This window comes from Megascapheus bottae, chromosome 4, assembly GCF_031878675.1.
Source record: "Megascapheus bottae isolate mThoBot1 chromosome 4, mThoBot2.hap1, whole genome shotgun sequence".
Lineage (NCBI taxonomy): Eukaryota > Metazoa > Chordata > Mammalia > Rodentia > Geomyidae > Megascapheus > Megascapheus bottae.
This window is the reverse complement of record NC_143512.1, coordinates 22706069-22721839: the sequence shown is the minus strand read 5'-3', so window position 1 is coordinate 22721839 and position 15771 is coordinate 22706069. Positions and strand designations below refer to the sequence as shown.

The 15771-nt window shown below is 35.2% G+C and overlaps 1 protein-coding gene across 6 annotated transcripts in view; it reads left to right on the top strand.

Moving 5' to 3' along the window:
- Positions 1–15771, top strand: part of Pam (peptidylglycine alpha-amidating monooxygenase) — a 150043-nt gene that overhangs the window by 101632 nt on the left and 32640 nt on the right. For 3 of the 6 annotated variants that reach the window (XM_090331576.1, XM_090331575.1, XM_090331573.1), the window contains exons 14-15: positions 6232–6549; positions 14967–15096. In XM_090331576.1, the coding sequence (XP_090187702.1) occupies positions 6232–6549; positions 14967–15096 (448 nt within the window). The remainder of the gene's footprint in view (positions 1–6231; positions 6550–14966; positions 15097–15771) is intronic. The other 3 variants (XM_090331579.1, XM_090331578.1, XM_090331577.1) reach the window with 1 other exon arrangement.

Genomic DNA, 15771 nt, shown 5'->3' with positions numbered 1-15771 from the left:
AATCCAATGAGAATCAATGATCTTTTAAATACAAATTTCCCTAACCATTTGTTACTATGAGAATTATAAACACTTTCTTTTCTTTTATGTTCTTCCTACTGATGTTTCTTGCTTTTAAAGGTTTTTGCCAGAATACTAATTTTGACTCAATACCAACTGGCACTTGAAATACATTTGAGTTTTGTAACTCCATGTGTTGTCTTCCTAGCCTTGCTTGCTCAAATGCGTTGACCTTCCTCAGTATCTTTGTCTACATCTGTTCTCAGTGGAACACTTTGGTGTAAAACAAATCATCTCAGAGTCGATATCAAAGTTGGCTTGTTGAAATACCAAAAAAACATAGTACCTTATTTGACAGTTTCACCAATCTAGTTGTCTTGTATCACCCAACAACTGGAAACATTTTTTAATGCAGGAAGTCTGAAAGGATTTTTTTTAAAAAAGTTTAGCTTAACAAGAGTTTTACTTGCTATCCTCCTATCTCAGCCTCCTGTATGCTGGCTTTATAGGTGTTAGACAGGACACCAGCATGTATGCTTAAAAGTATTTTCTCTTGCCTATTTGTTTTTTATCTTGACAATTTCCTGTGATGATAAATATGATTAGCAGGAATAATTGTTTACCTTTTATGTAAGGCTGGAGACAAGCTAGGAAAATGCTATACCACTTAACTTCATCCCAGCCTCCCAGAATAATTCTTAATAATTGTATAATTTTTATATATTTCTATTGATTTTAAGACAACCTCTCTCTGTGTATGGGAGTTCATGTGTGAACAAGTCAGTTATGCATATGTCTATACATAAAAGCACAAATGGGTATCTTAAATAGACATGTCTACTATCCTATACAATTATAAATGAAGAATTAACTATATAGGTAATACATTTTATAAATTACATAGTAAAGCCAACAAAGGAATAGATGAATTCTGGGAAGCTATGTGGAAAAAGGAGGTGAGATTTGTATCTCATAAACCCCCACATAGGCCTCTCTCACTTATATATGGTAGTTAGCTCTTTTAAGAAACTAACACATATTCTGTAAGTTACCTTTATTTCATAAGCATTATTATTTCTTATCTAAGGTTTTTCTCAGAAAGGAGCACAGGCGATATCACAGCCCTGCTGCCTCCAACCAAAATCCTCCACATCACAGCATCTGTGCTGGTAGCATTCCCATCATAATTATCAGGATGATTTCATGTTCTTAAAAAATGAGGCCCAAACTGAAAGTTTAAATCTACAACACCGATTTGGTCTTATCATTGTGTATTATACGCAGGACAACAATAATTTTGCTGCAAGAAAGCCCTTAACTTGTTTTATTCATTTTGCAGCATACTCTTCCCATTGTAGTCTTTGTGCCCTATCTAATCAATCTCTCTACTCAAAGGTCAGCATGAGGTACTCTACTCCCAAGGCAGGTAGGCTATGACAAAGATACAATTTGTAAAGGGAACACATTCCACGACCTCAGACAGTTAAAGGTCTTCAGACACCTTCTGTGAAAAAGGATAATTTCACAGTGGTTTTATGCTAACAAAAGTGAATTACCATTGGCAAGTTTTATCATATAAGCAGATTCGAGAGAACAAAATTTCAAGTGAAAACCACAATTGTGTACTATGAAAGCTTCTTACCATTAGCAGTCGGTAATATTTGTGGGAAGAAGGACACAAAGGCAGGACTGATTACCCCCAAATTATATTCCTTTGCTTATTCAGGCTAAAACATTCCCTTCATCCCCTGACAAAGAACACATGATTTTTAGACTCATCCTAGCTAATTTCATGGATTCTTAATGCCACTTAGCCTGAGGTTTTAAAGCAGATCATATTCTGTTTTGTTGTCTTATTCAGTAAAATTTTATCAGTTTCTTATGATTTATGAGCCACTCACAAGTCTTTATTTATTGAACTCATCTATCAAGCACAGTTCTGAAGACCCTTGGGGCTCTGGGGAAGCTGACTGAATGCTGTTTTGGTCTCCTAATAATGGAATAGGCAGATATGAATGAGCATTTATCATACAATTGCTGTTTTTTTTCCTCTGAGATAGTTCTGTGTGCATGATAATTTCAAAGAGTCTCCTATATTATCTTCTTTGATTTATACTACCTTCTCATTTCTAAAATGTAATAAAGTTCAGGTCTTTTGTGACACTTGAGGGGGCACTTGGTTATATTTTACTTCTTTTGAGCTAGAGAATAAATATTCTGTATGAGTAGTGAGTAAACAATCCATACACCAATTTGACTTCAACCAGAAAGAAAAATAAGTTATGCTTGAATCTTAAAACAAAATATTAAAACCTAAAAAGGGAGCTTTTACATTTTCCTTCCTGTATAACCCCTCTATTAATCAATGTGTTTCTATGCTCTAATCTCATTAGCTTGGTTCCTCGGAAAATTTTCTCAGTGGTTAAAACACTGATGAACTCCATAGACATTGTGTAAGAACTATTGGTTTGGAATAATTACATACTAGTGATAACCAAGGAAAATCAATCAATGATTATTTTATTCTGCAAAGTTACTAACAGGTTTTTGATCATTTTAAAAAGTAAAACACCTGACACAATTAAAATCTTTACATTTTTATAAACTAAAAACACTTGTATGTTTTCATCCTTCCAGTATAGATTATTTTACTTACTTATGTTACTATTTGGATTTTTATTATTATCTTTAAGTAGTTGGAATTAGCATTCAACAAATCAGTTTATAAATGCAGGCTGGGGCCAGGGAATCATGAATAGCCTTTGCTAAATAGAAGAATGTCCACTGAGCCAAAAGTAATTAATATAATCATACAACTTAAGACCCAAGTTTAAATGGAAGTGTTTACATATACATCCATTATGTTGCATTTCAGCATATTAGCTACTACTTTAATTATTATGTTTCCTACATGCCAAACCCACTCAGTAAAATGTGTATTTAAGAGACCTACAGTATTTCATTTTTTCATATAAATTGTAGTGTTATTCAGATGCAGTAACTTATGGCTATAATCCCAGCCACATGGGAGACACAGAATGGTGAGTCACAGTTTGAGGTGAACCAGGCAAAAAGTTAGCAAGATAGCATCAGAAAGAAGAGCAAGGGAGATAGACAACATGTGGTCACAAATTCAGTGCATATCCTACAAAATTTTCAAAAGTGAGAGAAAAGGTAGGTTGAGAGAAATGGGCAAGAATGTTGGAAGGGGTGACATTGATCAAGATGCATTGTATTCATAAAGAGCTTTGTTTAATGGCAAGTGCTTTCTACAACTTCATAAAGATAATAAAAACTGTATGAAGAAAAAAAAGAGCAAACTGGGTATAAATATATGCTTGTGACCCCAGTTATGCAGAAGTTGCAGCCTCATGTAAACGGTCAACACCCTGCATAATAATAATAATCGAAAGAAGGTCAAATGCTGTGTCAAATAGGAGAGTGACAGTGACCCTGAAATCTAAACATACTAATACAAATGAAATTAAAACCAACAGCAACACAAAAATAAACATGAAAGGTTAAACAGAGCATAGTGGTTGATCGATCCTAGTTGCTTGGGGGATGGGAATCATGGTTCATGGCCAACCTGGGAAAAAGTTTATGAGATCCTCCTCCCATCACAATAAATACTGGGTATGGTAGCATACCAGTTGAAGGACCTCTCCTCTCATGGCACAATCTTCTATGTATCTAAAGATGGAAAATGAAGGATTGACCCCTGTCCTATTACACCAGATATATGCAGAATGCTTGATTTAAGCAGAGCAATCCACCGAAGCCTGGCCATCAGCATTCTATTGTGGACCTAACTGAAAAATCTCCAGCTCTCCAAGCCCTAATAGCCTCCAGCTCCTTGCTCAGATCCCATAAAGGCTTAATTCCAACCACACCCCCTTGCACAACCTCCATTCCCACAGGAAGGTTTGTGTCCCTTGCTGTTGTGCCTCAGTAAACAGTCCTAGCCTGTGAAGAATCAGGTCTGGCCTATTTCTTTTCCTTTTGCTTTCTCCTTCATTTTCCTATACCAGCTACATGGAAAGCTTAAAAACAAAGATCATGATTCAGGCTATCCCAGAGTACACAGAGATCTCTTTCAAAAGATTAATAAAGCAAAAAGAGATTGATGCATTACTCAACTGGTAGTATGCCAAACCATCAAGTGCAAAACTACTGTTCAAACTCAGTCAGGCCGGGAGTTTGGCCTAGTGGTAGAGTGCTTGCCTAGCATGCACAACGACCTGGGTTCGATTTCTCAGTGCCACATACATAGAAAAAAGCAGGAAGTGGTGCTGTGGCTCAAGTGGTAAAGCGCTAGCCTTGAGAAAGCTCAAGGACAATACTTGGGCCCTGAGTTCAAGGCCCAGGACTGGACAAAAAATAAAAAGTAAATAAATGTTTACTGAATGCAAAAGCAAATGACATTTTCAAGAAGTTATTTTTATTTTCTAAAAATTGCATACCTATTATAATAGGAAGCATATTGCTAACTAATAATCACTGGGAATATGAAAGGAAATGCGAGGGTTTGATTCCTTTTATATAAAACTGTTTCTATGCCTTAGCATTTATATATTTTAGAGATAATTTAAATGAATAAAAGTCTCTTTAGAATATTGTATGTAACTTGATCATGCATAAAGGTACCTTGACAATAATAGTAAGTTCCAGCTACTGAGGAGAATAAGAAAGTACATTTTCATATCAAAGAATGAACTAATATCAAGCAGAGTGGGTCTCACCTGTAATCCCAGATATTCAGGAGGGAGAGGTCAGGAGGATTATATTTTTAAGGCCAGCATGAGCAAATATTAGTGAGACATCATCTCAAAAAAATTAACGAGGCAGGGTGGCATGAATCTGCCATTCCACTTACAAAGGACTGCTTCTGGTTTAAGGCTGGACTTAGGTAAAATGTGAGCCTATCCAAAACCAGAGTGAAAAGGGGCTGGGTAAAATTTTTCCTCAAAGGTGGAAGACTAAGATCAAACTCTAGCACTTCAAAAGAGCAGGTGGGGAGAGAGGGAAAAAGAGAGAAAGAAAAAGAGAAAGAAATCTTTCAGGTTTCTGAATAAGATTGTAAGAGATAGCCATCTAGTGGTCTCTCTTACACCAGGAGTTATTTGTAGAGGTTATGTTCTGGAATAGTCTCACAGGCTAACTGAAACTTGGGTATAACTAGGCCTATTTTTATTGTTTTAACATTTCTTTGCTTTCTTAACCAATGACAGTTTGAAATGATGGTTTCAGCAGAGCCACCGTATTGTACATTTTGTATTTCATTACGTATTTTAGACTTTTGCTGAGAAAATATAATGCTCTGACTCTGTTTCTTCATCTGTTATCCTGACCCAATTCAAGTTTATAGTTTATAAATTCTGACTTCTGTATTTAAAACTTTATTTCTCTATGAGATGTCTCATTGTATTACACATTAACTTTTTATGTTTAGTGATGAAGCAGAAGAGTGTAGTTCATTTTTCTGTGGGGCAGGGTGGTAGGGTGACTTACCAAGTTTGATTGAGCTGAAACTCTTTATTTTAAGGAGATTGATTCTCTTACTTGATAATTCTTTTCTGGTTAAAGATTTCACCTGCCATAAGCTGATTCCATGGGCAAAATTTGAAAACCTACTTGGAATTTATTAAGCCAAGACTTTGTAAACATGATAAGATCCATTAGCATCATTATAGAAAGACTTCATAAGCTCTTACACCAATTTCTTAGTAAAATATTTTTAGTGGCATGTATCATGGCTAAACCAGTTATGAATGTTTGAAAATACATACTTTAATAGACTTCTCACACAACTTGTGATGGCTTTTTAAAGACAGCATGTGACGGTTCATTTTCTTTAATGTGGTTGTTGATAATGCTTTAGTAATGCATTCTCAATTTTTGTATCAATTTAACTATACTGTGAAAGCTATTTTTGAAATGTACTATGCAATTGCATGTGTATTATGTTGTTTCAGTTGGCCTACTATGTAGTTAAAAGTGTAGATAATATGTTAATGAAATGCAAGGGTCTATTATTCTTTCACAGTTACAGGAATTTGTTTTGTATTGTTTTTCTTTTTGCTTTTCTTGTATTTGAAAGTCTATGAACAATCTTGTCTCTCTCTGAGTAGGAGCAATCAAGAGATGATATTAAGGCACCAACACGTGTAAAAATTTGCCATCTTATCAACCCTCCACCTCTTTGTCTCTTTTCTGTTTTTCCCCCCACAGGTGATTTCTATACACTCCTTTCCAAGCTGCTAGGAGAAAGGGAAGATGTTGTACATGTGCACAAGTATAATCCTACAGAAAAGGCAGAATCAGATTCAGAACTGGTAGCTGAGATTGCAAACGTAGTCCAAAAGAAGGATCTTGGTCGGTCTGATGCAAGAGAGGGCGCAGAACATGGGGAGAGGGACAATGCTATTCTTGTCAGAGACAGAATTCACAAATTCCACAGACTAGAATCTACTTTGAGGCCGGCAGAGAACAAAGTTTTCTCATTACAGCAGCCTGGTGAAGGCACCTGGGAACCAGCACACACAGGAGGTGGGTGTAGGGTTTCTTTCAAGAAATAAACTATGACAGAGTGCAATCCACATTAGCAAAATCTGAAGGGAATAAAAACTCATCAATATAAAAGATTTGTTAGGAAAAAAGCATTACCTAGAGCTGAGTCATCAGATACCACATTGGTTTGAAGAGGCTTTCTTCTTTTTCTTTCTTTTTTTTTTCTTCTTTTTTGGTCCAATACCACATCAATTCACTGGTTGTTCAATGGGTGAATCAGAACTAGAACGACCAAAAATCCTTAGATCATTCTGGTACGGGTAAAATTTAAAAGACAGTGGAAACAAATCAATATTTTCCATTTTGCTCAGTACAAAGAATTTGAAGGTTTCAAAAGCTCACATGTAAATTCCAGTGTCTTCAGTGTGTTGCATTATATTCTTTGAGGGCAATTAAGTTATTCTCGAAGGAATCATACTTCCAACGTTCTTATCCCAATAACTTGTAAAGTGTAGTCATTATTTTATGACTTTGATTTCTTCAGTTCCATTATCATTTGCTATCTTAATTGGAAAATTTAGTACATATTTCTGAAGGGACCTGAAGTAAGTCAATAACTATCCGATTTATCTTTATTTCCAACCGGGGTTGGCTTTCATTATTAGAGGACAATACCTTATTCCCTTCAGGTTTCTGTACCCGCAAGCTATAGATGCCTGGTCTTTGTCTTTAATTGTGTTGTGGCCTCTGTGATATTGATTGTGTTTCATATTACTTGCTAATGTGGAGAGCCAGATAATACAGCATGTGGAGATAATCTCCAAAAAAGTAACAGAGATGCGTGCATGGCAGCTGTCCATGCGTGGGCTAGAATGGCACAGGCTGCCAGCTTGATGTTTTCAAATTCAGCTTTGCAGGAAGCCATAAATTATTCAACACCCAGCTGATTTTTATTTATAATTGAAAAAATTAGCATGCAGTGCCTTTTGCTCACAAGGAAGTTTCAAGCATGGTCTACTGGGACTAGCCTAATGGTTTTCCTATGAGATATTAACTGGACCTTAACCCTTCCTGTTCTGACCAGATCTGCCCTGTGCTAACTCATTCTGTGTTAATAGAATTTATGTGTGTCAATAAGGTGGGCCTTTGACACTTTGCTTAAGAAATTTAATCAAGATGTTCAGGAAAAGAATAGACTTTATATTGTATTGAAAAACAATGGAATTGGTTATCTGTGAGTAAGTAGCCTCTAGATGAGTAGCTTATCCTGCTTAGGTCTACTCCATTACTACACAGGTGTATCGGTCTGAGCCTTTATATAAAGGACGATACACTGTAATCCATACAGCATGGAAATATGGAAGGCAAAAGGGCCTCTTCAGTGAGACTACTACTGTGGTCACATGTGAAGTAATTAAGCGTTCCCGCATGCCTTATTCAATGTCTTATCTTTCTTGCGCAACAATTTGAAATATCAACAAAGTCATTTGATGAACATAGATGTACAAATCAGAGATTCACATTAGCCCTTGTACTTCTGAAACCCTAATTTTTTTTCCAGTCCTGGGACTTGAACTCTGGGCCTGAGCACTGTCCTTGAGCTTTCTCAGAGCTAAAGCTCTACCTAATGGCCACAGCACCACTTCTAGCTTTTTCTATGTATGTGGTACCAAGGAATCAAACCTGGGACTTTGTGCATGCTAGCCAAGCACTCTACCACTAGACCAGCCTCCCAACCCTTGAAACCTTAATTTTTCTGAAAGGCTTGATAAAAGATAGGAAATATATTTGCTTGTTAACTCTCCTGATATCTTCCATAACAGTCATAGAAGGATGCCCTGGAGAGAAACATTTCTTTAGGATCTGGTTTGGGAAGCCTTCTTTCATTTCATATATGGGTAAAAGTCACTAAACTTAATAGATCAGTAAAGCCAAAACACCACAACTCCTAATTTCTGAGGGAAAATATACATGTTTTTACTTTCAATAGTGATTTGTTTTCTTGTAATTTCACTATTTAAATCCCCAAACTTAAAAAAGTAATAACTTAATGCAAGTGAATTTTTTAATGAATCTTCTAAATGCCCTTTTTCTAGTTCTCTCTTACTGCATGCTATTAAACAGTGCACTAACTTTTTTGATGCTGTGTCACACTGTTGAGTAAGCCAGAGAAACCATCTAGGAAGCATCTAGAAAGCCATTATTGTTACTTATACATTAGTAATTTAATCTTCTGTGTGTATTCTTCCAAGAGTAGGCAAAGTTTGATGGGTAATATTTCCATTGTCTCTCTTGTCTGCTCTCTTTACTCCAGACAAAGTTGAGAATAAACCCTAATATCATAGAGGGATTAGCTGTCCTTCATTGTACTTCATTTGCTATATGCAAGAAAGCTCCTTAAATGACATTTTACCAAAACAAAAATTAAAGTTATTTTGTTGCTTAATACTATAGCTCAGAGTTGTTTCAGACATGCCAAAGGCATTAATTTTCAAAGGAAGAAAGTGAGGCCAAAAGAAAGTTAACCTATCTGACTGGGGTCAGAATCTGAATAATGTGGACTTTATGATTTCCACTACAGACGCTCAAGTTCTCAAATTTCAATAGTTTTTTCAAAGTGGGGTTAACTTTCTTGCCCTACTCAAGTGTTTTTCTGTGGAGGTTTCGTCCCTTACTACTTAGAAGATGGTGTCTCATGAACCTGTTCATATATGCACAGTTTTGGGTAGCTGTAAAGTCTAACATAATGGCACTTTCAAAAACAGTACTTTATATTCCACTGAAGTGTCCTTATGTGAAGAAACACACTGGGTTGAGGAATCCCATCCTGGTAGATTGAAAGTTCAAATGTGCAATTAATGTATCAGCTGCAAACTGTGAGTGTGACTGTATTGTACCTAAAGTTATTAGACACATGCTGTTTTGTGGATATTTACTTTGGTCAGAGTTCTACTTGGTTCCACACCATGGCACTGAATTTAAAACTGAGCTCTCCACTTCATACCAGGCCCTGTTTGGACCATGATAGAATAACTAGCTTTTCATTAGGTGAGAAAGTCCTTAACATTCTTCAGAATAAGAAGTTTTAGTATTGTGTTTTCACTAGGCCTCTAAAACTACAAATATCTGCCCACAAGATCCCCACTAACGACCCTTGGCCAAACTAAAATCTAGAAACCACTTTGTGGAAAGAGTATAATGTACCAGTCTCCAGATCGTGGCGCCTGCCTGCCTGCCTAGCTTTGAATCTATCTCTACCATTTGGCCTGTGGTGCCATGATAAGTCAGTTTCTTAAAACAATTCTCTAAGGTGTATTTTTTCATTAATAAAAGGCGAAGCACACTGGTGCAATATTCATGGGTTGAAGTGAGGGTCAGAATAAGATGCATGAAAAGTGTTTTCGAGGGGGTGTTAAACTATGAGAAGAGATGAACCTTCTGTCTGGTGAATGTAACTGTGATGATCTATACATTATGATTTAAAAAAAGAAGAGTGTTTTTAAATAGTTTACAAATGCTGTGCACAGAGACATTTAATAGATGCTATGATATTTTAAAAAATAATTTTCATTACTATAACCACCTCAGTATCATGTTGGGTTGAGATCTCAAAAAAGTAAATTGAAGTATAAGGATTTGCATTTAAAAGAGCACATTTTTTAGTCTGTAGAAAAGCTGCATGCTTTTAGTTTAGTAGCTGAGAAAGCCTTTGGCACTATTCTAACCTCAATGGACTTTGTGGCTCATCAGGTATCTGATCACTTACAGTGATCTTCTGTGGTGGTGGTGTATGACATTCAATATACTGTATTAAAGTATTCAGCATTGCAGAGTTGCCCTAGTTTAATTTCTATCATAGTGTGTTATCTGCATTGGGATAGTGTTAATAGAGTACAAATAAAATATTAATTTTATACCAGTTACTTTCTGATACCTAGGCTTATTAGTCACTGAGAAAATCACAGATAGTTCTAGATGACAGATTTTATCACACAACTATATCATATGGATTATTGATTCAACATATACTGCAAAGCCCTGGAGTAACTACACAAGCACACACACATATATGTGACTCTTCTGATTCAATAAGTAAACTCCAGTGATTGATTTTATATTGATGATTCAGTAATCTCTGCATTAATTCCTTTCATCAATGTATTCATAATTTTTAGCTCATTCATATGATGTATTCCATTACATTTAATCAAAATCTTAAAGACAACCCAAAGAATTCAAATTGAAATATGCATTTTATTAGTTTCTTCCTTGAGATTGATAAGAATAATATCAATAAATATATAGTAATGATTTTGAATCACGGTAAGCATTTTTATGTATTAATTCATTTAATCCTCACAATAAGCTTATTAATTAATAAGTTATAATGCTAAAGCACCACATCAGAACCAGACAGACTTGATTTTATTCTTGATTTCTAATCTCTATTATTTGCATCTCATAAAAATAGAAATTAACTATCTGGTGATTTAGGGAGGTAGATAGATAGATAAGTAGGTTAACTTCTTCCAGTGACCCAGTCATCCCAGTCAACTGCAATAACTACAAGGTCGTATATTACCTTTGTCATATGTTCAAAAGCTGTCCAAAATTTGACCACGATGAAAATCCTACTTGCAATGACAAAACTTTTTAATATGTTAATGTTTTTGAAACCATGGTTGTACTTTACCTCTTTTTCCCACTTCACTCCCATTAAATTAAACAGAATTCATTACCACAATCTTCTGGTGTGGAAATAAATATTTCTCCTGTATATTTAATTAATTATGGTTATTGCTGCCACTTCTGGTGAATAATATCACTTTGTCCAAAACAGAGCATCTTTTCTTTACTAGTGGATAACTTGCAATATATAGAGAGCAACCCTGTCATTTTTTTCCATTATCATTTTTTTTTGCAGAAATTTTCTAGTGATATTTTTCAGCTTCTTTTGTCCTTAGGATTAAATATGGAGAGATTTGTTACCTCAAAGTTAAGTCATAGTTCTGGGTCTGAATTATTTTTCAGACTTTAGTTGCTGGCCTTATACAACACAGACAAATGAATGCCCCTGAAATACTTACAAATAAACCCATGTGAAAGGATCATTGGTCACAAACACTAATCTTTCAGTGATTTACTGATGCAGTTTTAGTGGCAATGTTTAATTTTCAAACAATCAGTAGTATTTTTAGTAAATGACAGATATATAGCCATATATTTACTTTTATAATGAATGCAAACTTTTGTCATAAAAAAGTGATATAACTTGTTTATTATAAAGTATTATATATAACTTGGAAAAATTATAAAATTTCAAGTGGTGGCTTATGAACACCACTTTAATAATCCTTTTAATGTCACAATGAATTCTTACAGCTATTACTAGGATCAATAGTCAATATATTGCCTTATTTTCTTTAAGAAATTACTTCCTCCAGTAAATCCTTAAATTCAGATTTTTAAAAGTAAGCAATCAAGCTTAATTTGGAGCAGCTCACATTTTGTCAGAAATTATCAGCCAAGTGTTTAACCAACCTAACAGCACATAGTATATTCAGTTAGATTGAGGTTTCCTATGCAATATTTATAATATTTATATGATAGTTACAATAAAATATTTTTAATATTTGTAGATATATTTTGTATGAAATTTTTTATATTTTACTTCCAAACAATGCATTTTTGAACACATTTCTCTTTTCTACCAGAATTAGCATCTTCACATTTTAAAAAGGAACACTGAGCTGTCATTACTTTTTGGTGTAGGAACCCCATCATGTGTCTATTATCTTAATTGAGAGTGAATGCTTAAGCTAAAGTTTGCAGAGTATCCATATAATATGGCTCATGCTGTGTGGTAAAAAGGAGTAAAAAGAATTAGTACGCATGAATTATGAGATTACAGAGGTGTGTGACTGCTAGGGTGCAATATACATAAATAGAGACTGGAATACAAGAACAAAATGCACCTATTGGCCCATAAGGTAGCCAATTCCTGTGAAAGAATTGGTGACAAAACAATAAAGAGTATGTTATCTGAGCCCTTGAGGAATTCTAACTCTAATGGTGCTGGGCTCTGAGAATACAATCAAAGAATTTAAATACCTGTCATACCTACTCTGAAATTCACTTAGAGTCTGTCCAGATGTTTGCCATGTTGGTGAGTAAATATAGAATAATGACAACTAATGGACAAGCCATAAGCAAGAGGAGGATTACGTATTGCCTGAGATTCAAGCAACTTTAAACATTTTCTTTGGGTAACGATTTATTCATCCCTTGTTCTACCTAGACATTCCTAATCATAATACTTATACTTTATTACTAAAGCTAAGTTTCAAAAACACATTTTAATCATCACCCCCTGCTTTAACACCTTCAGTGGCTCACAATTGCCAATAGCAACGACGTGCAATCTTTTCTCCTATTTTGACAAGCAAACATAACAGATGACGGATGCTATTCATCTGAGAGCTCAGTCTACACTCACTGCTATTCCAAGGATTATTTGCAAATTCAGGCATGAGAACTGTAATGCTATCTCTCCTTCTCTTTTACCCAAGAATGCATATCACAATACACATGAGTGAAAATGATATCCTCATGTGACCAGTATCTTTGAAAAGTAATTTACTCACTAACTCTGTACTTCACTGCTATCATAAAGTACTTGCATTATGCCTTAAAATTAATCATCATATAGATCACTCCTCCACAGCTAAAACCTACTACACTCTCATTATTAAATCCAAATTCTTTTTTTTGTGTGATATACAGTATGTCTTTCCATCTGAGTTCCATGGCCTATCCTGCACCATATGCTTCTTACATCCAGAATTTACGAGCAGAATTTCCTATAGATGTCTCAGTGTCTTGAAATACATTCCACAGATAAAGATCTCATTTGCCTTTATTTCCCTTCAGACTGTGGAAATTTTGTACAATTCAAACTTAATTCTTCTTTTTACCCTTAAGCGCACATACCGAGCTTACTGATCTGACCTTTAGAGTAGACCTTCACTCCTTCCTGTCTGGCCCAATTATCAAGAAACATCTATAAACCCACTTCTGTGTTTGTCTACCATGTCCTGTCATAAGTTTTTGATTCCTGTGCAGTTTTTTAATCACTACTGCACCTTTGTTTGACGTCTTTGAGTACCTAATATTTTGTACAATGCCTTCAGAAGACACTAAGGGAATGTTTGTGGATTCTAGCAGAACTGGTCAAGACTTTCTAGTATAAACATACATATGCAGAGGTCAAAATACTTCAAATGAACAAATACTTTTCTTCTTCTGTTTCTTCTTCCATGGCATCCTCTCAGGTTTTCAAGGGATGATTGCCCAAAGCCTGAGTTTCTTTTCTTCTGCTAGTCTTTAATGCTTGATTTTGAGGGTCTTACTACATGGAACCACACCCTGCAGAGTAGGAAGTAAAAAGACTCAAATGATGCTTTTTTGAAAATGTGCTTAGTGATGATTTCTTTGATGAAATTCAGAAGTGAAGAGATTTTGGCACTCTAGCTTTTCAATAACCTTCATACTTACCTATCCTTAGTAGAGCTAACATTGCTAACATAAATTTGCTCAGGTATTCTATACAGAAATATATACTCGTAACAAAAATGGGACTCATTTGAGAATCAATTAGATACAGTGCTTTGTCATTTAATTTTCATTCATGCTAGAAAATAAATACAGGGAAAGAGAGTGCCCATTTTTGTAGGAACAGTGAAGGTAGAAGAAATAGTATTTTCATGATTAGTCCTTGAACAAGGGATAATCAATGAATAGTTTATTATGAGGACTGTTATATAGTGAATATTCAGAATTAACTCAGAAGAAGTGAGTAGATATAAGTAGGGAGAGAGAGAAAGAGAGAGAGGAGATACACATAGAATGATTTCCTTTTCTTGCCACTCATTTGCCATTTTAAATCTTTAAAATTATACTTTCTGTAATGCCATCATTTCCCAAGATACAATTTTTTATTTTTATTATATTTTTTACTTATTGTAATGGTGATGAATGGGGGGGTTAGAGTTACAAAAGTAAGGTAATGAGTATATTTCTTTTTGAACAATGTCACCCCTTTACTCACTTTCTCCCACTTAGCATTTCCTCTTTTCTCCCCCTATCTTATAAAGTTCACAAATTAAAAGTATAAATCTTGTCAAAAAGATGGCAGTTTCAAGTGATCTCTTCCATAACTTAAGAATTAGTGAGCATTACAGATACCTATGAACAGGAAAAGAGAGAAAATGGTCTCAAGACAAGGTCATAGTACAAGAAGCTATTTGGCATGTGCATGTTGTGTATTTTTTTGTAGAGCATGGCTTGACTCCTTAAAAGTTTCCCTGCATCTAGTGATATTACTGCATGAGTTATGAGTCTTTATGTGCTTATCCAAGCTATTGTTTTTACACTGAATGTATTGATTTATCTTTTAGATTTCCATGTTGAGGAGGCTCTGGATTGGCCTGGCATATACTTGTTACCAGGCCAGGTTTCTGGGGTGGCTGTTGATGCTAAGAATAATCTGGTGATTTTCCACAGAGGCGACCATGTATGGGACAGAAAGTAAGTAATACTTTGTTTTCTTCAAAATGTAAGGTAGAATGAAGAATTAAACCTCATTTTTTATTGAACTAATGATAATAGTGAAAGAACTTTTGGACTTTTGTCTGTTTGTTTCTTTGTTTATTGTCCCAACAAGAAGTATTGGTATTTTCTACCTGGAGATCTGTATGTGACATTGCCACCCAGTGATAACTGCCAAGGATTCATTCATAACTAATGGTATTAAATGATAATACTCTGGCTAAGTATTAAACTCTAAGCCAGTCCTGGGCTTTGAACTCAGTGCCTGAGCATTGTCCTTGGACTTTCTCAAGGCTAGAGCTCTACCACTTTACCCACAGCACCATTTCTGGCTTTTTTTCTATTTATGTGGTAGAACCCAGGTCTTCGTGCATGCTAGGCAAGCACTCTACCACTAGGCTAAACTCCCGGCCCCTACTCTATTATAATATATCTTTGGTTAATTCTTTCCCTTAATATCTATGTCCTCTTTATAGAATTGTTATTAGATAGGTTTTATGCTATATATGGTATCACATGCTATTGGGAAACTAAACCAGATGGATCATGGCTAACTAGTCTGGGCTACGAAAGGAATCTACGACCACCTCTTGCTATATAGTTAGGCCCTGCCTCAAGGATACATCATTGAAAACTTTTGTGACCACAATTTCT